The 27223-nt window shown below is 36.9% G+C and overlaps 1 protein-coding gene and 1 long non-coding RNA gene across 13 annotated transcripts in view; one reads left to right on the forward strand and one right to left on the reverse strand.

Annotated features, from left to right (window-relative positions):
• PLCB1 (phospholipase C beta 1) overlaps positions 1 to 27223 on the reverse strand; it is a 767658-nt gene that overhangs the window by 241303 nt on the left and 499132 nt on the right. For all 5 annotated transcript variants that reach the window (XM_032143066.2, XM_058433160.1, XM_032143068.2 and 2 more), the window contains 5 exons: positions 15916 to 15995; positions 14147 to 14200; positions 12661 to 12736; positions 4790 to 4890; positions 3363 to 3529 (listed from right to left, as the gene is read on the reverse strand). In XM_032143066.2, the coding sequence (XP_031998957.1) occupies positions 3363 to 3529; positions 4790 to 4890; positions 12661 to 12736; positions 14147 to 14200; positions 15916 to 15995 (478 nt within the window). The remainder of the gene's footprint in view (positions 1 to 3362; positions 3530 to 4789; positions 4891 to 12660; positions 12737 to 14146; positions 14201 to 15915; positions 15996 to 27223) is intronic.
• Positions 1 to 27223, forward strand: part of LOC131382237 (uncharacterized) — a 121325-nt gene that overhangs the window by 5230 nt on the left and 88872 nt on the right. For 4 of the 8 annotated variants that reach the window (XR_009211530.1, XR_009211527.1, XR_009211532.1 and 1 more), the window contains exons 1-4: positions 5568 to 5674; positions 16860 to 16984; positions 18628 to 18773; positions 20894 to 21040. This is a non-coding gene — a long non-coding RNA (uncharacterized LOC131382237). Of the gene's footprint in view, positions 1 to 5567; positions 5675 to 16859; positions 16985 to 18627; positions 18774 to 20893; positions 21041 to 27223 lie in introns of those variants that run through there. The other 4 variants (XR_009211533.1, XR_009211529.1, XR_009211531.1 and 1 more) reach the window with 2 other exon arrangements.

Genomic DNA, 27223 nt, shown 5'->3' on the forward strand with positions numbered 1-27223 from the left:
AATTGTATACCTTATATATAATTATATAATAAATAATTGTATACCTTATATATAATTATATAATAAATAATTGTATATATTATATATAATTATATAATAAATAATTGTATATATTATATATATATACTTTTAAGAGGAGTGCAAATCTCTAGGGGCACAGGGTTTATCTCTGGGTCTGTCACTGTCTGTAGCCTCTTGCCTTTCACTGAAGATTTATTAAATACTGAAGTTCTGAATGACTTAATGTAGGTTGGCTTGTAAGTTTGAGTTTGTAAGACTAGAACACCAGAGACTATGTGCTTCCTCTAGCACTATTTAGCCTGCTTTAAACAGTGATAATAACAATTTAGGCCATTTACTGAATGACTATTTTGTGCTGAACTAAACATTAACAGACGCAATCTCACTTTATCCTAAAACAAGGCAGCGATCACGAGTCCGTTTTTGTGTACATGCCTTAGAGCTGAAATGACCCTACTAAGGTCTTTGTAATTTGACTTTTAACTGCTCAAGAGTTGAATTTCTTTCATATGGATTCTAGAGAAGAAGGAGCTACAGATACAGCCAGCCAGAACTTCTGAATGGGTGCTGGAGTCCCCTGGGGTGACTGAGGATGCATGTTATATGGTAGCAGGTGGCTGGCCCTTTAGCCACATTCCAGCTGTTGGACTCCAAAGCCTCTGTCCTTCCCACGTGCTAGATAAGGCTTTAGGCAGAGATAGCATTAGCCAAAATTTTTCTGTACAGAGACCACTAGGCAACATTCTTAAGTGATAAGTTGGGACACAAATGCTTTGGATCACTGATTAGATTACACCTACAAGTCTACATTAAGGATTTCATCATGAGCAGGGGTATCTTCTAGGTGCTGGGGAAAACAGAAGAAAGTTTAAGGCCCAGAAATCATGGGATCTCCTAGAAAAAATGGACAACGACACCTGAGGAATGAAAACCAACATACTACACTTCAAAACATTGAGAAGAGTTAACACTTATTCATCATTCTTTCCAAATGCTTTGCAGGTATTATTTAATTCAAATCTACAAAAAGCGAATCAAGAATTCTTCTGTCCTTAATTTTGAAGATGAAATAATTAAGGCATAGAGAAGTTAAGCATCAAGGCTATATAATTAGTGAGGTGGATCTCAGCTTTGAAACTCAAAAGTGGAACCAGTATTCTATGTTGCTTCTTTATGCTGCTATTAAGGTTGACACAGAGGTTTTGTGATCAATGTCATATGAAGGTATAGAAAAACAAATAAAGTTGCCTTTAAAAATATTTAAATTTTTAAATATTTTGTGTGCCTCTTTTGATTTGAAATTCATAAAATGGCACTAAATAATTCTGCAAACGCTAGGAAACATCATCTTAATTTCCATTAGAATCAAAATCAGTTTTTCTAGGATTATGGGGTTTTACAGTAATCTACCACAATTTTTTCTCTTTGTACCCTCTACATCGTGCAAGTCATCAGAAGATGATATACGGAGGCATTGGATACCAGCTGAAGCCTGGGCCATCAGCAGCGTGGTGTGAAGGAAGGAGAAAAGGAAGAGGCTTACACTTTGGAGTGCTTCACTGGTTTCACAAAAGCTTTTTGTTTTCCTAGTGTTGTGGGCTAACTGGTTTTTAGAAGTGTTGTTGGATTTGTTGTAACAATGCGTTTGTTGTTTTTGGACAAGTTTGGATTTTAGGAGAGAACTGCTAAGCTACATGGGCAAAACCTCCAAGATGTTCCCTGCTTCATGGTAAGGGGAAATCTCACCTCTTGTGTACTAGGGAAGAAAGGGCAACCTCTTTAAGTAGGTTTGGAGGGGCAGGCCTGGCCATGCCAAGACATACTGTTGGGCTAGTTGTTTCCTTTAACTAATCTCACCTTCACAGCATCAGTGAAAACGATGACAACAACAAGGGCAAAGTGCTTCACCAAGAAAACAAATGAAAACTAAAAATTGCATCTAAAAATTCCCAACTAGTAGCATGTAGAATATAATTAACAGATTTTACATTTATACTTCTTCTTCTTCTTCTTCTTCTTCTTTTTTTTTTTTTTTTTTTTTTTTTTTGAGACAGAGTCTTCCTCTGTCACCCAGGCTGGAGGGCAGTGGTGCAATCTCAGCTCACTGCAACCTCCGCCTCCTGGGTTCAAGCAATTCTCCTGCCTCAGCCTTTTGAGTAGCTGGGACTACAGGCGTGTGCCATCATGCCAGACTAATTTTTGTATTTTTAATAGAGACAGGATTTCACCATGTTGGCCAGGCTAATCTTGAACTCCTGACCTAAAGTGATCCACCCGCCTTGGCCTCCCAAAGTGTTGGGATTACAGACGTGAGCCACAGCGCCTGGGCCCATTTATACTTCATGCTTTCATTTTCAATATAGAGGACCAGTTCCAGATTAAACACAATGGGTTAAAAGACTTCTAAATTTACTTTTATGATAATCATTCTTACTGATGACTATAAGCTTGCTAGAACTATTTCTGTTACTTTAGAAAATGCCTGCATATTAATATATAATTGATTTCTTTTCGATAATTGGTTAATTGTACTTTATTTTCCTCCCTATGGAATATCTAGGCAATCTGCAATAACACCAGTGATAACATGCTAATTTTCTTGGTGAAGATATTTCAATCCAGATGAGAGTTAGTCTTCTCAGTGGAAGATCTTATTCAGGGACAGTGCTGCCACATATAGTTGAAAACTTGCAGTAAGTACATCTTTATGATCTTATTTTGGCAATTCATTTTCCCAGAATCAAAAATATAAATTTCTTTAAAACTTCCAGGTAACTTAGAGCTGCCTTTGGGCTATCAATTTTTGGATTGCTTTGTATTTACAACACTAGGCTTTTCTACACAGAGAGCCAAATTTTAGACTATTTCCCCAAGTAGAAAAATTTATCAGATAGTATTTATCAGAGAGTATATACTGGAAAAAGATAAGGGTCTCACAGACTGAATATTCTCTTCAGTTTTAGAACTTTAGAAAAATCTGTGGGTCACTTCACAGAACTTACTAGAAAAAGACACAAAAGGGTAACCTAAAGATAGTGAATTTCCTGCATGAAATATGCATTCAGTCACTGGGTGAATTTGAAACAAAATGAAGGATTAGACATTTTAAAAATATGTTACATGCATCTATACATATAACAACAATGACAAAAAAAAAATCACACACCAAAGTTTAAAGAAAAACCTAGTGCCCTGAATCACCAAGTGATTTCAGACTGAAAGGAAGGCCTTTGTAAACAGAGGAAACTAACCTAATGGTCACTCGTGTTCCTAACTCCCAGCGTGTGACTACCCCCAATCAGAAACAAGAGCTTCCCTTTGGTGTGAAAGAAAGTACTGACCTTTTCTGGCGAGACTGTTGTTGGGTTCATACTTCTCAATCAATACTTGGACTTGCTCTTGTTTTAGAGGTGGATAAAGTATTTCATTAAGCCGAGGATCTCGCTGCTTAAGGTTGATAAAATCCATCATCTGATCAACGGTAAGATATGGTTTGCTTTTGGCACCACTAAAAACAATGAAAAACCAAGCAATAAGAATTTTTTAAACTAAGTTTCATTCATATATTTGCATTTAACTCTAGGGAAATAAAATCCTGCTATATTTGATAAGAAAATGCTATATTGAAACTGCTATCTTGCCCTGAAAACACTGTGCTGCTCCACCATAATTTCTATACCTCTATGGGCTACAAATATCTTGTGCAATTGCTACCGCTAAAACCCAACGCTCTTGAAAAATACCAAATGGGTAAGAAAACCCACAGCAGAAAAACACTGCATCATGTGCATAAGGGTGCACCACTCTAAACTGAACACAGAGGTTTTTTGATTATGACAGTAAATTTTTGGTTTAATCATCCAACTCCATATCTCTGTAATCATTTAAAGATGTATTTATTGTCATTACTTAAAGTAAACAACCTGTTTGAGTGTTTTTAAAAGTTACAGTTAGGCTTCAACAAGACACTATAATTCCTCAACATATCGTTCAAACTTCCCATTTCAATTGTACTGATCATCTAAAGACAAATTCAGTGGTACAAATGTTGCAGATGTTCAATAAATATATGATGGCAATGAACAGCGCAAAGCAAGAATATGCAATGTCATTTTCAGCAGTACTGTTTGCCTGTCTTCCATCTGAAGAAATCCTTATTTTGTTTACCACATTTTGTATTGATTTTCTGTCATGTAGATTTCAATATTTTAAGAAAGGTAAACTGCTACTTTCCCCATATTTGCCTTAGTGCTTTGGTTTCTTTCTTTCTTTTTTTTCCTTTTTTCTTCTAATCTTTCAAAAAAAGGTAACGCCTTGATATAAGTTTATAATTTCTAACATAAAAGCAAATAATTCTTCAGCTGAGAGGGTTCTTAGTAATCCAAACTTCTCATGTCGCTAACGTGGCTCAGAGAGATAAAATAACTGGTTCCCAATCCAGAGTTCTTCCTGCGACATGAGTCTATCTCTGCTAAGCCAAGATGACTCCCTGTTCTACCCATAATCCTTCAACCACACGAAGTTATCTGAGCATACAAAAACAACTACCTCCAGCAATATGTCACAGCAAACTTGTACTCATTAAAAGCAGTGGTTGCACCTCAGGGACAAGATTGTGTGATCCTATCCAAAACATCACACAGGAATATTGCTTTTAGACATAGTGTATGATGTTCTTCCATCTCCAATTACCACTCCAAATCCTGCTCTAGCCACCTGAGAATCAACGCAAGCTGAAAAAGATATGGGTTAAAATGTGTACTCTTACAATTCTGAAAAGATGTTATCAATTTCAGGTCGAGGGCAAAGGTTGTTGAGGAAAACTCTGTACACTTCTGGAGTGAAATCTTCTTGAGGTATTGAATCATTCTGGGGAATAAAACAACAGAGTCAGCAAATGGTCTTTTTCTTTCCCCAGCTTCCTCCCTCCCTGTTTTTTCTCTGTCTTCTTTTCTCTCCTTTCTTTTCTTCCTCCCCTCCCTCACCTTCTCCCTCTCTCTTTCCTTTCTTTTTCCTTTTCTTCTAGGAGGTCAGGGTAAACATTCATAACGCACCTATGAGGTCAACCATAGCGTTCATTTGGACACTGGCTTTAGGGTGTCAAACCCTTTTTTCTGTGGCTTTTTCAGTTTAATTTAAGCTTAAGAATTGTCTCCTGCTAAAGGGATGTTAATGCAATTTCCTACATACATTTTCTAAAGTAAGTTAGACCTAGGAAAGATAGTCTGTTTGACAGAATTATTTTTAGATTTTTTTTTTAATTGAATCTTTTTTTTTTTTTTAAGTAATGACCCTAGAGACAGAGATAGTCAAAATGAAAACATAAATTCCAATTTTGCGTCAATTTTTTTCAAACTATGTTCCCTCTGGTTTAAATAATCTGAGAAGTTGTAAAACAGTTTATGTATTATAAATATATATATAAATCAGATTATATTAAATAATCTGATAAGCTGTAAAAAAATGACAGCACCAGTCATTATTTTTTCACTGATTGCTCCTGGTCCTGTTGTTTAGGAAGCATGTCATTGATATAAAAGGCCACTTCTATGACTTATTTTTCTGTTTGGTTGGGCTGCCATGGAAACCGGAAGCATGTATTCAAGCCTTTGTTAATAGCAAGGACATTTTTCATGCAGTCTTCCTCTTTCAGGTATGTGTTAATGTGATTATTTTTATTTTTCAAGCCCCTAAACAAAAGAACACACCCTTCCTTTCACTATTTTCGTATGTTTTGAAAGGTACAGTTATACAAATGTCTAGAAATTATTTTCTGAAGTTGTTCACCACTTGCAAACAGATAAGAGAACTTAGCTCACCACTTAGCAAATAGCAGAAGACCCATATTTGTGGATTGAGTGAATGAAGTAATATTTCCTTTACTAAATCCATTTACAGAGATAGAAAAAAATCTATTTTGCAAAACAGAATTTTGAGACAACCAAACAATACATGAATCATTATACATAGATGTGTTGTATCATTATAACTTAGGCTACTTGGGCACAAACTCTGAAATAAGCACAAGCAGTCAAATCCAAGAGCAGTGGGGACTTCTTGTGAATTGTTTTATTAGTATTTTGCCATTCATAAAAAGGGAACAAGTATAACATGCAAGCAGGTTTCCAAAATTCCTCTTGATTTATAGAAAGAGAGAAATCTCTTTAGCTGTAGAGTGCACACTTTTCAGTGCCACCCTCTCTCTAAATTGGACACCTAGAGCTCTGCAAATGGTTTTAATAGATGAAAATGACCCTACCTACCTTACTTATTGGCTATTAGACAAAAGGAAGAGAAATATTTAAAATCAATTGCAAGAACATGCTCGGTGGCACTGCTGGCCAACTCAAGTGCCTCCAGCTTTACTGGATTTTATGAACCCCAAGGGTGTTCTCCTATTTTCCCTACTAAAGAGAGTTCACCTCGTTTCCCCTTCCACCAACTTCACCCAACATACACATAAATTAATTTGATCTAACGACAGCAATAATTGTCATCCCTCACTTACTGACCTCTCTTTTCCCTCCCGCCTGTTTATAACGTCTGTTTCTGGAAAGCCTTGCCTTCCCCTTGAACTGGGTTTTGTCCTCCAGTTGTGCACACATCACACCTTTCATGTCTCACATTTCAACACTCAATGTCTTGTGCTCCCAGCTATACAATTCTCTCTATTCTTTGCTAATCTGCAGATGTACACGAGCTAGGATATGTGTCTTGTCTGTTAATGGCTCTATTTCCAGTGTGCCACATAGAGTAGGTATAAATAAATATTTACTAAATGAATGGATGTAATTTATTGAGAAGTGTGGAGAAATTGATAACGAGCACTCATGTGCTGTTATTTCCTTTGAAATATCAGATTTAACTAACATCATTTACATAAGAGTCCTGACACATAATTTGATAGAACAATATGCTTTACTAAAATCTTACCATTGTTTATATACCAGCTGTGAATTAGGAGGGGTCAAATTAATGAGATAATCTGAATAAACACAACATTATTTTCATTGCGAGTTGGATGTTAGCATATTGAAAAAAGAAAACATTTCAATACAGCTGATTTTCTTTGTCTCATTTTTCTCTTGCCCATCTTGACTGATGAGGATACCTCAAAGTCTTTGGGGTTAGTAGGTGAAAATGGAAGAAAAAGTGTTCCGTAAAGAGGAGTTAAAATAAGTAAGCATCATTAAAAGCTGAAATGAAAGGGTATAGGGGAGATGTTTAGGTAAAAGCTATGGATAATCCCTAATTCCTTGCAACTTAAACAAGACTAAAATTCACAAAGCTAATTCACATACTTTCTCTTTCTGGATCTCACAACTTGGTGAAGTGAATGACACGGACTCATTTTTCCCGTTTGTCTAGGAGGAAATCCAAGGTCCAATACTCTAAAGATCCTGCCTAATGTTCCAATAGTCCTCTGTGAACCCTTCCTGACCACATCAGCTAGACATGACGCTACTTTTCCTTTGTGTTCACACTCTCCCTTTATCTGTCTTCGTCATTGCATCCGTTCCACAGCTTTTCCTTTATTTTTTATATTTCTTATTTTCTACTGAACTATGAGCTTTTGAGTGACATGACAATCTCTTATTTAATTCCTTTGTGTTCCCAGCATGGTGCCTGGCATATAATAGATACCTAATCAGTGTTTGCTGGATGAACCCAGGAGATGATACCAGATCTTGGGTCTTGCGTTTTAATCCAGGACGTGGTCCATCACATCGGGCACCCAATACAAAATGCACTGTCAGTGATTACTTGTTGTTGTCTGGCCTTTTTGAAGGATGACTTAAGAAGGCTAGTATAATCTAAATCAGTAATCTGAACAAGGCCCATTTATTTTAGAAACTGCAAAGTATTGGCAAACTTGAAAAAATGGAATTGTTTCAATACCATGCTTATATACAAGGACTCTCAAAAGGGAAAGGATTTTAACAATCTTGGTGGTAGTACTGGTGGCATTTGCATTTCTAGATTTCATAGACCTGGTAATGTCATATCCAAATGCCAAATTAAAAATAGAAACAAGATTCCCCCAATATATGCATATGAAAAATACTCAAAATGAGAATAATAATTAGCATTTACAGTATATCAAACATAGTTCTATGAGCTTTACTTGAATATTTTCATGTAATCCCATCAACTCTATGCAGTTGGCCTTATTACTGTACCACTTTTATAGATAGGAACACTCAAGTGCCAGGAGGTTACAAAACTTGTCCAAGGTCCTGGGTGAGCAAATGAGTGTGATGAGGTGACAATGACTATTTTGAATCTGAGTTGCTTGATTCTGTAACTTACACTGTAAACCAGTACACTAAATATTCCTATTAGTTTTGGGATGGTGGTTTGCATTTTCTTCGTTATACATTTCTAGATTTAAAAAATAATTATATGACAAATGGGTACTTAAATTTCTGAAAAAAATCAGAAAAAATGTTATTTTAAGATATATTAATTCATTGAAGCAGACTCTAATGAATAAAGTCCACAAATACACTTGTTTTTCTTGATAAGTTGATGGACAATTTCCCAGTAAATTCAGAAATTCAACATATTGTCAATATTTTTATTCTGAAACTATAAATAAAACATGGAATTAGCCATGGAATACATGAAATAACTACAAGTAAATCACTCATAATGAACTGAATACTTAATTTGGTTTTAAAGTAGAATTTTGATATTAGTCATATTAAGAATCACAACTACAAAAGTGATTGTTCCTGATTTATATTCAGGACGTAAGGCATAGAAGAAAGGCAACATACTAAAGTTACACACAGAAGTTATTTTATACATTTTATTCGTAGTATTTAGTAAAATTTATACAACTCTTCAAATTTAAAATAATTAATTTCTCTTTGTTTTACATGTGTGCCCATCAACTACAGTAAACGTTATTATTTGAAACAAATACATGGGTTTATTCCTGATCTTCCTCGTTAAAATGCAACTGCATATGCCAGTGCTGTGGCAAGACTACTATACAATTCCAAATGTCACTGAGCTCTTTTCAAGTTAATAAGCCTTAAATCAAGGGAATTTGGTGCAAATAAACTATTTTCAGTTCTCAGAAAGTTTGTGGGTAAAGTGGTAATTTTTTGAATACAGAACCAAAGGTCTCACTGGAAAATATGTTTGGGTTGTTAACAGAAGGACAGTAATTGCTTTGTCTCTCTCTTTGGATACAGTACTACCTTTTAACAATTAGGGTAACTTCAGGCTAGCAACTGTAATTTCTAAATAGTAATATCTTCTAAAGGAATGTGTTATTCTAGTGGATCATGTCGGCCAGGATACAAGTTCAAGTGCCTTATTTATCCCTAACAATGTGCACAAAGATCATGTTTTAAAACAAAATCTCAACAGGATATCCACTGTGTTTCTGGTAATATATCTATTTACAGAGCACAATTAAATCTAGTTTAAATGACTTGGCTACAAAATATGCTCCCATTTATGCAGAACCAACTATGATTTATATAACCCTTTTCTTCCGTGGCTTGTTTAAAATACCTCTTGTGACTATGGCCAAAATTTTTTGCTAATTAGTGGATATTTTCTAGAGTCATTGTTATGTAGAAACGAAATTATCACAGAGATTTAAAACAGAGTTTTGATTCGTCATAGTCAGTTCACAGAAACATTTATTTCCTAGCTCTGAAACTGTCTTTGGTTTTTAGATTTTTAAAAAGCATTCTAATTCTGTAAGTCGTCCAAGTAAATTATACTTTACTATGAATAATAATTTTTCAAAGTTTTAGCATAGAGGTTGTTTTTTAAAGTTATCTCCAACTTTAGATAGTTATCATTACATTTGTTAGAGATAATTTTTTCCAATTTAAACATAACTCATGTTATTTGAGTCTCATTTTCCTTTTAAATTTGTCTGCAGTTGACATTGGTCGGAAAGTTTGAACATATAATAAACATAGTAGATTACTCAATGTATATTTATTGACTGAATGGTCAGAATCCAGTTGTTTAGAAAATTACAATTTATGGGGAATTGGTTGATACATATAATTTTCTATTCCTTCTTTCCCTTAGCTAGATTCATAAAGTAAGTATTTTGATTATTATATTTTACCAGACGTTATCCAGAAAAGGTAAAATCAGAAGTGATTGCAAAGTGAAAAAAATTCTTTGCATGTCTTTGCAAATCCATCTCTCATGTTTTCTCTTTATACTTGAATGCAGTGGTCTTGTCTCAGTTGCTTAAATCCAGTAGGGAAATTATTTCCAGCCTCAGGGATTTGCATGCATTGTTTTCTTTTTCTGGAATGAGCTTCCCTTCTTCTCAATAGTAGCTCTCCAGTCTTTCTTTTTATAGCACTTCCCCCAGTTTACAGACGCATTTGTTGGCACGCTTATTGGCTAGTTTCCCCGGAAGACTCTATCGTCCTTGAAACCTTGAGTTTCATTTTCTTCACCACCATATTCTCAGTGCCTATGGGCACACAGTAAGAGCTCAAGAAATATTTGTTGCAGTCAGGGACAGGACCTTAATTGTTGTATTTTTCCTACTCCAAAGCACCTAACAAAAAAGCAATAGCAAGCAGGTTCAAGCATTTTATTTTGCTTTATAAAATGAAGGTGAAAATGTTTTGGGGGAGCCTTTCCACAGCTCTGCTCACTTTTTGCAGCCTCATTAGCTTTTTCCACCTATAGAAGAAAGGTGATAGTGAAGAGGTGCTCTTATTTCTTTCTTCTGACCTACCAAAGTTGTTAATGAACTTTGCTGTTTTGAAAAGTCTTCACAAAAATAATTGGCTGATAAATTTAACCATAGCACTCAATACCTTTATAATTCAATCATAAGTCTAAGAACCGTTTTGCAAACTTATTCAGTGCAACATGAACATTACTGGCACATTTTGAGGGGCTCAAAGGTCCTTCCTATAAAGTCATGTTATCCTTAGGTAAATGCTTCCTTGTTGCTTAGATACTAAGATAAAAATAATGAAAGGAGAGCTCTGCACGAGAAAAAAGTTTTATGCAATGGACTTCCAGAAACAATAGTAACAACTCATTTTAGAGCAAGTCATGTAGCAATTAATCAAAATGAAAGTAAATTATTTTATTTGAAGTGGTTAATGTTATGATGTACCTTGTATGTGTCAGGCACAAAAACAAAAAGCATGTTACATGCTTGTCCTCTCACCTACTTTACCACTATATGAGCAGAGTAGGTGTTATCCAAACTGTTTAGATCCTACACCCCTCTCAGTAAAAACTTTCTGAGCACAGCTCTGTAAAGTATGTAAATATATTTATTTATAAGCACATAGCACCATACTAATTGCTTACATAGCTTATAAATCTTAAAACTAAACATTTTAAAATGCTAAGGTGAGATGAAATTAATATTTCAAATATCTTCCTAAACATAATGGCTTCACACTGATCCAGGGCTGGAAAGCCCCAAAGTAGGGCTTAGCCTGCGAGGGTTCTTGGCTTCACTCAGGAAAGAATTCAAGGACGAGCCAGTGGTAGGGTAGAAGAAAATAACTTTACTGAGGCAGCAGTGTTACAGCTCCATGCCCGTTCCCGCAGAGCAGGGCTACTCCATAGGCAGTGTGCTGACAGTAGCAGCTCAGGCAGTTTTGTGGTTGTATTTATACTTACTTTTAATCATATGTAGATTAAGGGGTGGTTAATACAGAAACTTCTATGATAGGAGTGGCAATTTTTGGGTCATTGGATCATTACTGTGGAAAGTGGTGGTAATTCCTCGGTGTTGCCCTGGCAATGGTAAACTGACATGGGCATATCTTATGGAAAGCTGCTTCTGCTCCCCCTGTTTTAGCTGGTCCTTAATTTGGTCTGGTATTCATACCCCACCACCAGAGTTGAGTCTTGCCTCCTAACTCAACACTATCATTAGCTAATATCTTAAAAAAAACATCAAGAAGGGTTTATTGTTAATAAGTTTGAAACCACATTTCAAATTGTCATCTTGATAATGTTAGCCTTTTTTGGCTGTTTTTAAAATATTACCTGATTAGGTGACTTTTTAATCTACAAAAAGCAAGGGTCATTCTAGATTGAAATATTGGGGTTATAGGAGTGAAAAGAGGCCTCACCGAGTCTTGGCTGTTTCTAGCCGGCTCTATAAACTTTTTTCAGCCTCTGTTCATTACCCAGTTCCAAAGCTGCTTTTACATTTTCAGATATTTGTTATCAGCAAAAACCCCACCTCTTGGTACCAATTTTCAGTTTTACTCTGTTTTCTGATGCATATAGCAGAATACTTGAAACTGTATAATATATAGGAATCAAAATGTATTTCCTACAGTTACAAAGGCTGGGAAGTCCAAGGTGGAGAGGGCACATCTGGCAAAAGTCTTCTTGCTAGTGGGGACTCTCCACTTTGGCAGAGGTGGCACAGGGAATCCAATGGTGAGGGGGAAGAACATGCTAGCTCAGGTCTGTTTTTCTCTTCTTATAAAGCCACCAGTTCCTCTCCCATGATAATCCATTAATTCATTAACCCATTAATCATGGAGGCTCTTAATTTCCTCTTAAAGGCCCTGCCTCTGAAAACTGTCATATTGCGGATTAAGTTTCAACATGAGTTTTGGAGGGGCTGAACATTCAAACTATAGCATAACACAACACGCTCACCCTTGAAGATGGAAGACTACAAGCCTCTAAAGCAGTTTCAACTCGCTTCCGGTCTGCTGAAAACAAGCGATAGATGCTGTGAAGTGAACACAACAAAGGAGAGAGGTTTAAATGGCACATGGATCACAGCACTAACAGATGATGCCAACTCAAAATATTACATTCAGTCAAATCTATTTATTATTCATATTTAACGAACTAAAAGATAACCATTCCTCCATGCATTTGCATCTGTCTTCTGAAAGATCAACTGCGTGCTTTTTAAAATTAAGGTGTCTAGTATAAAATCAATATTTTAGGACTATGGTGCCGACCCAATTAAAAAATGTTGCATTAAATAATCTCTAATATTAAGCACTAAAATAAACATCCTTATTAATTCTGTCCCCTTGCTGCTACTACCCATTGCCCCAAGGTGTACATTGCATTATTAATAAATTTAATTTTTAATTTTTATTTATTTTTAAATTAATTTCTTTTATTTTCTTTCCTTTTTTTTTTGGAGACAGGGTCTCACATTGTTGCCCAGGCTGGAGTGCAGTGGCATGATCCCAGCTTACTGCAGTCTCCACTTCCCATGCTGAAGTGATCCTCCCACCTCAGCCTCCCTAGTAGTTAGAACTACAGGCATGTGCCACCACACCTGGCTAATTTTTAAAAATTTTTGCAAAGATAGAGTCTCACTATGTTGCCTAGGCTGCTCTCAAAATCCTGGCCTTAAGAAATCCTTCTGCCTTGGCCTTCCAAAGTGCTGGGATTACAGGCATGAGCCACTGTGCTTGGCTTAATTTGTGTATTCGCAGAAGCTTTCTAATAGCTAGTAAGTCAAAAGTTAAAGTCTTTTGGCTGAATATCACCTAGAGATGGACTTTTTTTGGTTACTAATTTGATTTAAAAATAGAACTTAAGTACTGGACAATTTAATATACTAATTTAGGTTTATGGGTTCTATAAAGACATTAGACAACCTAGTGTCAGGTGCTCACCAGTCCCACAGGATATATGGTGGAGATGAGCTGTTGTCTCCTTTAGACAGGGTTTGCTCTTTAGTTTTTCCTCCTCCTCCTGACCTGTTTCATCATTTACATTCCCTGCCTGGCTCCAGTTAGCATCTGAGGTTGCAAACCCTGCTTGAGGGCTACAGCCATCTTGGTAGAAAGAGGCACTGAGGTCAGCCAATTTCCACTCCCAGAACAGATCTGAATCTCAGATGGCCTTTCGGGCATAGTAGCAAGGGTCCCTCCACTTCTCCACCCACTTCCTGCCTTGGTATTTCTGGAAAATAATGCCAGAGGAAAGGGAAGCCCCGGGGAGATGTGTATGAGGAAAGCAGCTGCACTGACATGAGACGTGTGAGGCAGGACGGGGCTACCGTGCATTTCCACACTCCCACTTAGGCTGCTGGAGAAACAAAACAGAGCCGTGGCATGGATTCAGATCTTTAAGGAAAATAAAATCAATAATGAGAAATGCTCACAAAGCTTACTTTTTGAGAGGAATACGCCCTTCTGGAGTGACTTGCAGCTTAAGTTTAGTATAGCTGTTGGAGAAGCAGAAAAACAAGGGTTTGATTTTTTTAAAAAAGCTTTTTTTCTTGAAGAATAAAATACACTCGAAAAAGCCCATGCCTTTGTACATTTTGCTGAATTTCCACAAACTGCCCAAGTCTCCACAGTTGGCACCCAGATTAAGAAATAGAACATTGTCACTTTAGCAGCATTCCAGAAGCCCTTCCAAAACCCCCTGCCAAAGGGAACTGTTACCCTGACTACAAATAGCATAGATTACTTTTGCCTGTTTTTGCACCTTACATAAGGGAATCATACTCTTGTGTTTGGCTTCTTTCACTCAATAGTATGCTTCTGAGAACTAACCATATTTTGCTTATTGTTTGCTTATGTATTCATTCTCAGAATGAGAACTCTAGGTCACTGTTGATGGATGCATACATTGAGAATTCTACTTCAGGAAGCTGCACACTCTAAGGCCCAGCAATCCCAAAGCTAGATGTGTACAACAAAAATACTAACAATATGTTCACCAAAAGACATGTCCATGGTAGCTATTCATAGGAAGACATCTTTCTGGAATAGACATTTGTAGTAGAGATTGATTAGCCAACTAGCAATAACATGCTAGGTTTCAGATAAAACATGTTATTTACCTCTGTGTCCCCTTTCACTAACATTTCATGGAAGAATGAATGTTCTAGAAACATTGTCTGGAAAACATATTCGAGAAGAAGGATGATAAAATCAAAGACAAGGTAAAAAGAAAGAGGAAGAAAGGAAAGGAAGAGGTGGAGGCGTGAAGAGTCCTTAGGGCAACTAACTCAGGGGTGGAGGCGATCCCATAAAAAAGCCCTTAAATGAAGACCTGAGGTATTGACTAAAAGCAAAAGGAATTCATAGAAGAGTAAAACAAAGGAATGTGGCTGAGGTCTTAGGTCTGGAATGATGGGTATGTCTTACATAAGAAGAAGGAAGACAGAACTCTGTTAAACAAAATAGAGGACCACCTATTAATGTTTCCACTTGTGGTTTTGATTTAAAGACTTCCTAACCTCCTCACCAGCCACAGCTTCCAAAATGAACACAACCAGCTTTCCTTGCTGTTCATCTTGCCTAAGTCATTATTTTCCTTGGTCAAACAATTTTTAGAAAGGCTGTGGCAATTCCAGAGTGATCTGGCAATTTGTTTTGCTTTTCTTTCCTTATTTTCCTTCTTCTCTTTCCTTTAGATCCTTTCTCTTTTCTTACTAATACTTGCTGGGATCATCTACATGGGATGGAATCAGGATGTCAGCCTATTGATTTAAGTAGTCAGGAAAGGTATTGTAGCATCTATCTGTAACTAGATAAATGAGGAACATATGCTGTTCCTCAGATTAATAATTGAGAGGACACACACAGATGTAGAAGCAGAAGATTATCTGAAATTAATAATTTTTAGTTCTGAGCGCAGCTGCCAGGATTTGGAAGTGTCTCTTTGTTTTGTGTGTCAAAAGCACTGACATTCATGCGAGCTCAGCCCAGGTGTATAACACAGATGTGCAGCTTGGAGGAGACAGCAATCTTTCTTGGAAGTCTTCCAGTTCTGAAAAGGGGAGGTATCAGTTCTCTAACAAATCCCAAAGGAAAATTTGTGTTTATCAATGTGAGAAGTCAGTGTGGCATAAACAGAAGACTCACAAAGAAGAAAGGAAACTGACTCAGAAGAAGCAACGCCCTTAGCAATAAACTTAGAGTGACTTACGCTTTTTCCAGAAATGCATCCCTGGACATGTTTTGGGCCAGCAGGTTTGTTGCCAAACTGAAAACCTCATTTGTCCATTCCTGAAAAATGTAAATAACACTTGCATTAGCTGAAATACTGCACAGTCATTAGACACATGCTTTTAGCTTGGCTTCCAGGAAGACACATTAGTTCAATGTGCATGCCAAAGGTTTTTTGTTTTGTTTTGTTTTATTATCCCTTTTTTGGGTAAAAATGACATAAGTAAATTCAAGTCCCTGAGGGACTACTCTTTTCCTAAGGAGATGTTCTTTGTACATAAAGTTTTTTCTGCTTTTTAAAGTTTGTATAAATAGAAAATTGCTATGTTTCCCTTCAATAACTAAGCACTTTTTACTATTTCCTTGAATTACAGATAAAGAGTTATTAAAAAGTTTAAAATATGATCAAATATGTTTCCAACAGAACATGCAAACGTAATCTTCCTGCGCTACTACTCATGCCGAAGCAGCTATATCTGGTATCTTTAACTATTAACTACAGTTCTAGAAATTCTCTATACCAGGTAGTCACAATGCCACACAATATGCAGTATTCTCCCTTCTCCCAACACTGTCTGTCAATGTCTCACTAATCTCCTAATCTTAATCCCTACCTCATACCACAAAGCAATGATCTCACTAGGCTTCCAAGATAATGGAAAAGAGCAAGTCTACAAAACAATATAGAAGTTCCATTCTGGGTGATTATTTGGAACACACAACACATTCTGGGCCGAAACCCCTACAAAATTCTCCAAGAGAAGATGACACAAGAGCTAGGTCATCATCTGATATTGTTATAGTTGACTTGGCTCCCTCTTTAATGAAATAATGTCTTTTAGTTTAATTGCTTTGCCACCTGTTTTTTTGTTATTTCTACTTTTGTTTGATTTGTCTTTTGTTTTTTTTGCTTCCTGACTTAAGGCACGGATAATAGACTGTCATGTATACAGTAACATTCAAGATGGAACTGGAGGAGCAGGGAACATAGAGTGATGGGGAAGAAAAGAGGGAATCCTGAGCAGAGAAAACTGGGAAAAGAACCAGAGGTGAGCTAACATGGCAGGAGTTAGAGCAAACAAAAAGTAGTCCAATAGGAATTAGAAAAGAGGGAGGGGGTTGCAACAACAAACTAGAGTTGTGGTCAGAGGATAAAGAGCATTTAGGTGTCTGGAGATAAATTAGTAAAAAAATGTGATGCCAGGGCTAGGCTGCATCTCAGACAGATTATCTGGCAGCCAGGTCAAGGATGGATTTGAGGCTGAGAATCCAAAGAAGAGTAACTCAGTTAGGAAGCTGTAATAGTCCAGTAGTCCAGGTGAGAAACACTGAGACTTTGAACTCTATACGTTGGCGGAGGACTTAAAAAGACAGTACAGAATAGCTGCAAGAGAGAAGCAAAATTATTGCTCACCAAGCTTTATGCAGACACAGAAGAGCATTTCACAATAATTATCTAACAAATTAAAAATCAATTTTCCTCAAAATAGATAATTTTGAACTAAGAATAATAACCACTGATTTCAAAAATATGTTTGTGGTATAATATTTTGTAGGCTCACGGCCAAGCTTTAGACATTTCTAGCTCCATGCCAACTTTCTGCATTGGTAAAAGTATCTATAACTGAGGGCAAGATACAGTTTTTTATGTTTACCAGAGGCTAGTTTCACACCAGAAATAGGTACGGCATTAGAAAGAGTTGGGGAGATTTAACTACACAGAGTAGTTTCATTGCCCTAAAAATTCTCCGTGTTTCACTATTTATCTCGTCCTCTATTGAATTAATATTTAAAAGTTACTGGGATATATAATAATTTTAAACAAGATATTTTAATATTGGTGAGACATGTAAAGGTCCTATTTTTTAATGTTTTATATTTATTTTTTATTTACTGGTAAACTATTGCTGTCATTGATATTGGTGTCATTCTGATTACCTCTACTCATAGGGGGTGGCAGTGTGTGATGTGAGTAACGAGGAACATTGTGTGATTCAGTCAGTGTTGTCTCACCTGGCTGAACACATTTCTCTCACTACTGGCGTGCATCAGAATTCATCCTGCTGAGCATTTGTCTTAATGACGCAGTGAAGAATCTTTTCATGGTGAAAGATGGTACATGAGCTGGAAAGCCTTTTGTTAAAGTCAGAAAGGACTATCTGATAACTTACTGCACTTTCGATACTATACTGAACATCTAGAATTTTGGAAAAAATTCTGGTATAGTTTCTCTGTGTTAGGTAGCAGTGAAGATCTTATATCATAGTCAAAGTGTTCTCTTTTTTATCTTATACCGAAGGAGAAATGATTGCCAATCATACATAATTACAAAAAACCCAAATAAACAAAAAGCTAGGAAACATACTAGGTCTCAATATTGTCATGATTAGGACAACTAGCATAATAATATTACTCAAATCAAAGAAAGATGCATAATTATTTTCTGTTATTCAAATGTCTTCAAGCTACAGTTGACAAAAGTGCAACTCAAACTAACTTAAGAAATAGGAGAAAGTATCAAGTGCAATGGGTCGTTTCCTGTAATTGAAGGAAAAACTGGACAAACTGCAGCCAAAGAATGCATTTATAATACAAGATCATCAGGAATTTGGAGATTGAATGCACAAGGGCTTTTTTGGTTGCTATCACTCTGCTCTCTTCCTGAGGGCATTTTTCTTTTCCCTACTGACAGGTTCTTCCCCATGGCCACCAACTTCACCAAGAGTTGTCACATATGGTGTCTTTCACCACTAGAAAAGGTCTGGCTAATTCCTTCATTTTCAGTAACAAGAATGCTGGGAAAGGTCTGATTGGTCTACCTCTTGAACAATCAATCAGGTAAGAACTTAGCAGTGTCCATGACAACCAAGTAATTGGATCTGGGAAGGAAGCAATGACCAGAAGAGGGGATAGTATAGCAAACATGGCATATGCCCACTACCTAGGATTCCTGTGGGAAAGTAGACAGAAGGAAAGGGTGTGTGTTGTTTCACAACTTATGTGGGATCTCATAGTTCTGCCTCGCATCCTTTTTATAAAATAGGTAATAGATTCATAATCACTGAGTTGACTGCATAAATGAATGTGTAAATGAAAGAGACTGAGTTCCATGCTTTATGATTTATGTCTTTTGAAATTAACTTTTATATCTCCTCTATTGTTATAAGTTTCAATAACCATTCTTGGCTGGAAGGCTTTTAATGCTGGCTTTTTGCATTTCTGTTGTAATGTGAACTATACTGGAATAGTTTACAAACATTAGGAGTCCTGGATATAACATGGGACTAGCAAGCTCTCCAATTAATAAAGTACAGAAGCTTTTGTGTAAGGGTTTGGGCATCTATGTTGGCTATGTAGACATACTTATTATGCTTTGGTTGATGTTTTGGGCTGTATTCTGAAGAACTCGTTGCTCAAGTATCTTTTTTTTTTCAGATAAGTGAAGCACTATTGTGCTAAATGGTATCCTGATAGTCTAAGGAAGAGTTCAGGCTGTCAGTTCTATTATGTCCTAGTCCTCTTGACATTCCTCTTCCAAATGGGAAAAGTTTAACATGGTGAAATGAAATGAAAATGAACTTAAAGAGAATTCTTCAACGGGAAAAATTAAAACTCCCCCAAAGAGCAACGTCCATGGCACAGAGTAGAAGAACGGAGAGATGTTTGTTTCTGTTGAAGTTTTCACAATGAGACGATTGCAGCTGTTATCACTGGGAGTCTCAGGTGTATTCTTAGCAGCCACTGGGGAGACCTCCTCCCTTCCTTCCTGCTACTTTCCTGAGTCATTGTTCATTTGTACAACTGAGAAAATGCTAATTGCGTGCTCATATACGGAACCCCCAAAGTTTCATTTCTGTGGATTTCATGTCAATCCCCCACATGCCTGAAATGATTCTTCCAACAGTCTCATGTCACTCTTATGAAAACACTTGCTATTATGCCTTTGAATCCTAGCAGTCTCAGTGTTAATTATTACTTTGGTTGTATCTGCCTCAGTGCTGTGTACCATAGACAATAAATGTAAGCGGGGTCTGTAATTATAACTGATAATCGTTGTTCATTACAAAAATAATTCCATTTGAAGAGATCACATAAAAAAAGGATTTTAAAAGAAAAAAGCACTGCTAATTTCCTTAGTAAGATGTATGTGAAACAGAAAAAGGGGAGCAATCGCAATTTCTTGGGTATTAAGCATGCTGCTTATCTGCTTATTATGAAATCAGTTCGACAAACTTAAAACTGCATTACTTGAAAACTGATTAGTGAACTAGGCACAGGTAGTTCCTCATTAACTTATAATTTAATGACAGAATTCTGCTGAAATATAATTTTCTCATTTGGAAATAAATTTGTTTTAAATTACCTTAATTATACCTTCCAACTTTATTTTAAACCTTTTTGCAAGCTAGATTCTTCTCTTCAAATGAAGAGGGTATTTTGCCCTTGGTAACTCAATCCCGTTAGTTCTTCCTCTGCTGTGAGAATGATTCTTTATCTTTGGCCTCAATTGTTCCATCTTTGACCATTCTCACTGCCTGTGAAGGCCTTGGAATAGTGACTGTTAAACACAGTTTTTTTTTTCTTGTCTTCTAATTTAAAAGTAAAATATTGATATCAGTTTATTAAATGGCTCTTCCTGACTTTCATATTGCAGATCCTTTTTCTAGCTTATTATGAATATAACTTATTGGATTTCAGAACACCATTCTACCATTTTCTAGCTGGGACCTTCTGCTAAATGCTATCTACTATCTATTTTATCCTTCTTGTCTAACAGAGACCCAGCGGTACTCAGGCCAACAGTATGTCCAAATGAAAAGAAAATATCCATTTTCCAATGTCCTTAGCAGCTGGGTGACCACATGTGCCACATGGCAAATCACATGTAAGCAGGTGCCTGCTGGAGGGTTCTGGGAAAATGTGTTTCCTGATATAGATCTCTTTTCCTTTTACTGTAGAGAATGTAAGTGGAACGGCTAGAGCTACAGAGGCATCTTGATCTATGAGAAAAAGGCCACAAGAATCATAGGGGCCTTACTCAGCCTTGTTATCCCTGAGCTCCTGAATCAGTGCCAGAAACCACCTGTAGAGTCCTAATAAGATAAGTAAGCAACAATGAGGAAAGGGCCCTAGGTTGGGGAGAACAATCTGGGATAGCTAATCACAGACAACCTGCTGGCACAACATTCTGTTCCCAAATATCTCCTTCAGCACGTAGTCCTGGTAACTCCAGCAGCATGACCTCATTCTGCACATAACCCCTCCATCATGACCCTATGAAACTTCCCTCCAATCCCTGCCTCTTTGCAGACAGCCCCTTCTCTGCTGTGCTGCCCATTGCACCTTTGCAACATATCTTCATACTTTCTCTAATAAATTTGCCTTTCTTTACCTATTACTGTCTTGGTAAATTCTCTTACCACCCACAATGCCCACCCCAGCCAGTGGCATCCAAGACACTACCTTCAGGCTTCCGGCTACATGAGAAAAAAAGAAAAGAAAATAAAAACTGAACGAAACACAAATTAAAAATCCTTAATTTGTCTCAGCTATTATTTGATTTAGTTTTCTGTTACTCCAGGCCAAATGCAAGTCCTGAGTGACAGAATCATGTTGGACAAGTCTTTTTAAATTTGTCCTCCAATATTCATATATCTTAAAAAATGGAAGTAATAATAGAATTTATTTCATAGGGCTTTTGAGAGAATTGGGATAATTCATGTTAGACCAGTGACAGGTGTAATATATGCTTGTTAAATGATAGTAACCTAAAAAACTATTATTTATCAATGAAACAGAGACAGAGTTTCTTAAAAGTTGTTCAGAGGGGTTGGAAAGGCAATGATCACTTCTACGTCCTAGTTCTGTTTCTTGACAATTATTTTTAGCATTTCTGTTCCTAAATTTCTGGGGTTTACTTACACATTTCTATTTATATGTGTGTGTGTGTAATGCTTTTTTCGTGTGTGTGTGTGTGTGTGTGTGTGTGTGCAGGTATAATGATTTTTCTTACCTGATTTTAGAATTTGACTATAATATTCTGCTCTGATTAAGGAGGCTTTAAATCTCTGACTCCATCTCTCATCTGCCCTTTCTCCTTGCTTGTGATAGAGTTCTATCACTAGTGCCCTTTCCTCCCTGTCCCCTCTACAATCTCAAGCAACATACTCAAACTCTCTTGATTCACTTATTAAAAATAGTATCCCTTGGCTCCTCTATGACAGGAGGACATTTACCTGCCATTCCTTTTACTTCCAACTCTCGTTAGCTTAAACTCACTTTTAAATTGTCAGTTTTTGGCCAGGTGTGGTGGCTCACGCCTGTAATCCCAGCACTTTGGGAGGCCGAGGTGGGCGGATCATGAGGTCAGGAGATAGAGATCAACCTGGCTAACACGGTGAAACCCCGTCTCTATGAAAAATACAAAAATTAGCCGGGCATGGTGGTGGGTGCCTGTAGTCCCAGCTACTCAGGACGCTGAGGCAGGAGACTGGCAGGTGAACCCAGGAGGCGGAGCTTGCAGTGAGCCGAGATGGCGCCACTGCCCTCTGGCCTGGGGGACAGAGTGAGACTCCGTCTCAAAAATAAATAAATAAATAAAATAAATGGTCCGTTTTTATCTTGTTCAGCAGTCATAATTATGACTTTAACTATTTGCATGTAAATTGATTCTGAAAGTTTAAAGCAAATACAATAAAAATTTACATGAGTATGAAATTGCAACTATAATTTTCTGCTAGGCCATATATTAGAATATATCAGATGATCTGTTTCAGTTCCAACACCATAACCCACATGGCTTTCCAAAGGGAACATTCCTAATAACAAGCATATATGTATCTTTTTACGTTCTTTCTTCAGTTGTTGAAAATCTTACATGTTTTAGCATGGTTTATATTTGGATAATACATATCTGGTACATTTATCCCCACCCTTCTACCTTAACTTTCTTCTGGAGAGAGAAACATTAAGTCTTTTTCATTTATCTGTCATCTTCGAGTTTCCTACGCATTACCCGAACCTGCTCCATTCCTATACTTGCTATTTAGACTTTAAGACCAGTACTTTTGTTTAGCTCTCAGATATTTTCTTGTAATATATTCCTTAATTTCCCTCTTCTGATTTCTCCTTTCCATGGGCTGATTATGCCTGTAAATACTTGTTGAATGAATGAAAATATAGTCATTAGGAAAATTACTAGCAAAGTATTTTCAAAAAGTGTTTTTAATCCTTAGTGCCAGCTTATTCATTGTGCATCATTTGGCTTAATTACTAAAGATGACAACCAATATCAAGGTAGTAGGTGAAACAGATCAACCCGCCTTTCTCAAAGTATGTCAATATTGCCCTGCCACTGCCAATATTTTATATGTGGAGGGAGAAATTTAAACAAGAAAGCCAGATTTTCTTAGAACTCTTCTTCCTTCCAAAAAGTCACGGTGATTTTTTTTTGTAGTGCCCGTGTTCTTGCTTCCAGGCTAGGCACACAGGTAATGCAATCAGGGCTTACTTAGCTGCCAGGCATCAGAAGGTAGGCAGATGGAGGTATGCGGAAGAGTAGCTTGTCTCTGTGCAATGGAGTGGATGGAAGGAAAAAAGAGATGCTATTGCTGATGCAGTTTTCTGTTTTCTCTTTCTGGGGAGAGGTGGGCTTGTACTAACAGTAGCCCACAGTCTGAAATCACAGTCATTTCTATGTCTCGGCGTTGACATTTTCCCTTCAGTTTGACATTAATTGTTTTTATGTGGGCACCATTGAGCACTGTCTTGCTCCAAAAAAGCTCTTGTCTGGCAAATGCAGAAAAGACACTCAGGAGACAGAAGGCAGGGGTGCTTTCTTCCACAGTCACCAGAATAGCAATTGCTGCTGCTTCTGTGTGTGTAAGGGAGAGACTGAAATCCAAGTTGCCCCTTTTTTTATAAAAATCTTTTCAGTATGAATGTCTTTCTTTTGACTTATGAGCTTTTAAACAAATGTTCCAGATAGACGATGTTTTCACAATATAAAAGTTTAAGTTGTGCATCCTTCATTTGCCTGACACATATCCAAAACGTGCAGAACATAGAGTAAATCTCATTCTCCAACAATGGACACCTACCAGTATAAAATTCCAAGACAAAAAGCGCAATGTATTGACATAGTAAGAATTTGGTTCTTTTTATGATTGGGTGGAAGAATAGCCTAAGATGACACAGGCATTTTTTTTAATATAATAAGGTCAGGAATAGCAGGTAATGATGATCTCACAAAACACAGTAACTTATGGATCTAACTTTTCATGTTTGTAAACAGTGATCTTTTTGGCATATGTATTCTACCTGCAAGGAAGTCATGCATAGTTTTCCATTATGTCCCAAAACAAATTGCTGAATACAATTTATGGCACCACCTTTTCTTTTTCTTAATCATTTTTCATTTAAAGTCAAACTTATAGCTATTGCTTACTCATCATAAATTTGTTTGAAATTCAAAATAGAAACGAGATAAAGCTCACATTTTGTACAGAATATACGCAAGTGTTTGAAAATTCTTACCTCAATGCATATGTTCCCAGAATAAAAATAAATATAAGAACCTCATGTCTCTTGAGGTCATTTTTAAATAGCTAATACTATTATTTTAGGGCAACTCTAAGAAAATTCCTGAAGTTTTTGATGAATGGCCTGGAGGTGGCCTCAGCAGAACCCTTCACTTGCCCCTCTTTCTTTTCTATTTCCCAACTTCATTTCATAGACTATAATTTCTTTTGCTTAAAAGCAATTCCCCTCGCTGTGACATCTTCTCTCATTTCCTTGTCCTGAAAGGTGTCAACTATTTGGTAAATAGAAGCTATTTTTCATTTGCTTAAGAAAGCGTGGAGTAACTGCTGCGTAGGGAAGCGACAGTCACAGTGACTCTAAGTGGGAATAAGGTTAGCTTTGGGAAAAAAGATTAGGAAAATGGAAGCCATCGTAATGAATGCCACCTGGGTCCTCCTACTGAGAATCCTGGCAAGCTGGAGAGAGAATTATTCTGGGAAAAGCCTTAAGCAACCAATCTGCTAAGGGGCCTTAATTTCTCCCAACTCTAAATGAAAAGATTGGAGCACATGATGTTAAAAGACACCATGACTCTAAGATTGTACGTGACCTATCACTTATTTTCAAGAGTTCAAAAGCCTCTCCTTTTCCTTTTCCTTTCCCTCCTCCTTCCCCTTTCCTTCCTTTCCTTTCCCTTCCTTTCCTCTCTCACACCTCCTGCATTTATTGAGCCAAGCACTAAGCTAGATCCTGGGAACACAAAACAGACTAAACTACTGTTTTTGACTTTCATCGTTTCGCAAATACAGGATAGATTATCAGACACACTGACTGATAATTACAGTGTAATAACTGTAACTGAAAATATGTTCAAGGTTCACAGAACAACAGATGAACGAACAATGGGCTATTCATGGAAGTCATGAGATGGAGCGAGAGATGGATGAACTGAGTTGATGCTGAGTCCCTCGGGAGGCCTAGGACTTTTCTTGGCGGACAAAAGAGAGAAAGGCAGTCTAGGAAACTACCATATTATAAAGGCATTAATATTAAAATTGTAAAGGTAGAAGAATCACAAGTAGTTAGGAACTGCTAGAACAGAATGGTGCAACAGTCAAAGTGGTGAATCATCAGTACCTGAGGGTAGGGACTATGTTGGGTCACTGATGAATCCTCAGTGCCCAGTGAGGTGCTTGGCACATACTAGGCCCTCAATAAATATTTGTTCACTAAATGCACAGAAACTTCATTTTGCAGGTAATAGAGAATGAAAATGACTTAAAATATGATCAGGAATGAGTTTTTTTTTTTTAAAAGGCCATTCTTATGCAGATGAGCAGGCAGATTTGTAGAGCAAAGTGTGAGAGAATTTCAGGAAATAGGTAGGTAATGACTGTACATGAGACCTGTCAAGGGCTTAACAAGATGGCAGGAAGAAGCGGGAGCAGGAAAGAGATGTGAGAGCTAGTTAGGAAATTCAGAGAGCTGGTGTGTTGTCTAGATTGTGCACAAGAAATTGATATAGATGAAGTTAACGAAAACTTCCAGAAAATCTCACTCATACCCTTGAAATAAGTGAAGTAGACTCTCCAAGATACAGCTACAGAGGGGGAAGAATCTAAAATTACAAACACTAAAGACTAATGTTCAGTTTATATAACATATTTTTAGAGAGCGCGTTTCTTCTGTGACAGTTACTTCAAAATGTAATAATTTCACGTACAGAGATCCTCTGATAAATTTTTCTTTTATGTGTGAAATAATATTAAAAAATCAAAATGGCTCAACAAGTTTGAGAAAAGGACAGTATCTATCAAAGCAGTACACATAAGATCTATGAGCAGTCATTACACTTCAATATCTAGCTCTCTGAAAGGCAGATGTTTGTAGCATCATTATTTGTAGCAGCCCTAAACTCACAACTACATGAATGCCCATGAACTGTAAGTAGATTACTGACTGCTACTTAGCAGAGAATGGACAAACTACAATCACACAGGAAACATAGAAGAATCTCATAAATCTCATAATATAATGTTGAATAACAGAAGTCAGACCAAAAAGACTTTACTGTATGATTTCATTTACAGATATTTTAAAAACAAGTAAGACTAATCTATCATGTTAACTGCCGATATAGAGATGTTAGTAGGGTGGATATCTAGGGTGCTGGTTATGCTCTGTTTCTTGATCCGGATGTTGATTATGTGGATATATTCCTTTTCCAAACCTCCATCAGGGTATAGAGTAAGAAACTGTGCACTTTTCTGTGTATGCTACATTTCAGTAAAGCATTAAATAATCTGGCTCAGTTCCCATGAGCATGGCATTAACTGGCTGCCTCCTCTCAGCTTCCGTTTTTCTGATTCTTTCTTTTTATGTTGGAGTGTCAATGATTCAGCCCTTGGACATCTCCTCTATCTACAGTCACTTCCTGGCTGATCTCATCCAGCTTCATTAAAAAGTATGATGACTTTTTAATACAATCAAATACCCAATGACCCCCAAATTTACGTGTTATATTTGGCACTCAACTCCAGGCTCATATATCCAACTACCTACTCAAAATCCCCACTTGAGTATTTAATAATAATCTCAAACTGAACATAACCAAAACTGAACTTCTGCTATATACTCCTAAACAAAAAATTGTATTCTATTTTATATTTTCTCTATGTCAGTAAATGATATTTCTATCTTTTCCTCTTGGGCCAAAACTTTAACATCATCTTTGATTCCATGCATCTTTCTTTCACATGCAACATAAA

This window comes from Hylobates moloch, unplaced genomic scaffold (assembly GCF_009828535.3).
Source record: "Hylobates moloch isolate HMO894 unplaced genomic scaffold, HMol_V3 SCAFFOLD_21, whole genome shotgun sequence".
NCBI lineage: Eukaryota > Metazoa > Chordata > Mammalia > Primates > Hylobatidae > Hylobates > Hylobates moloch.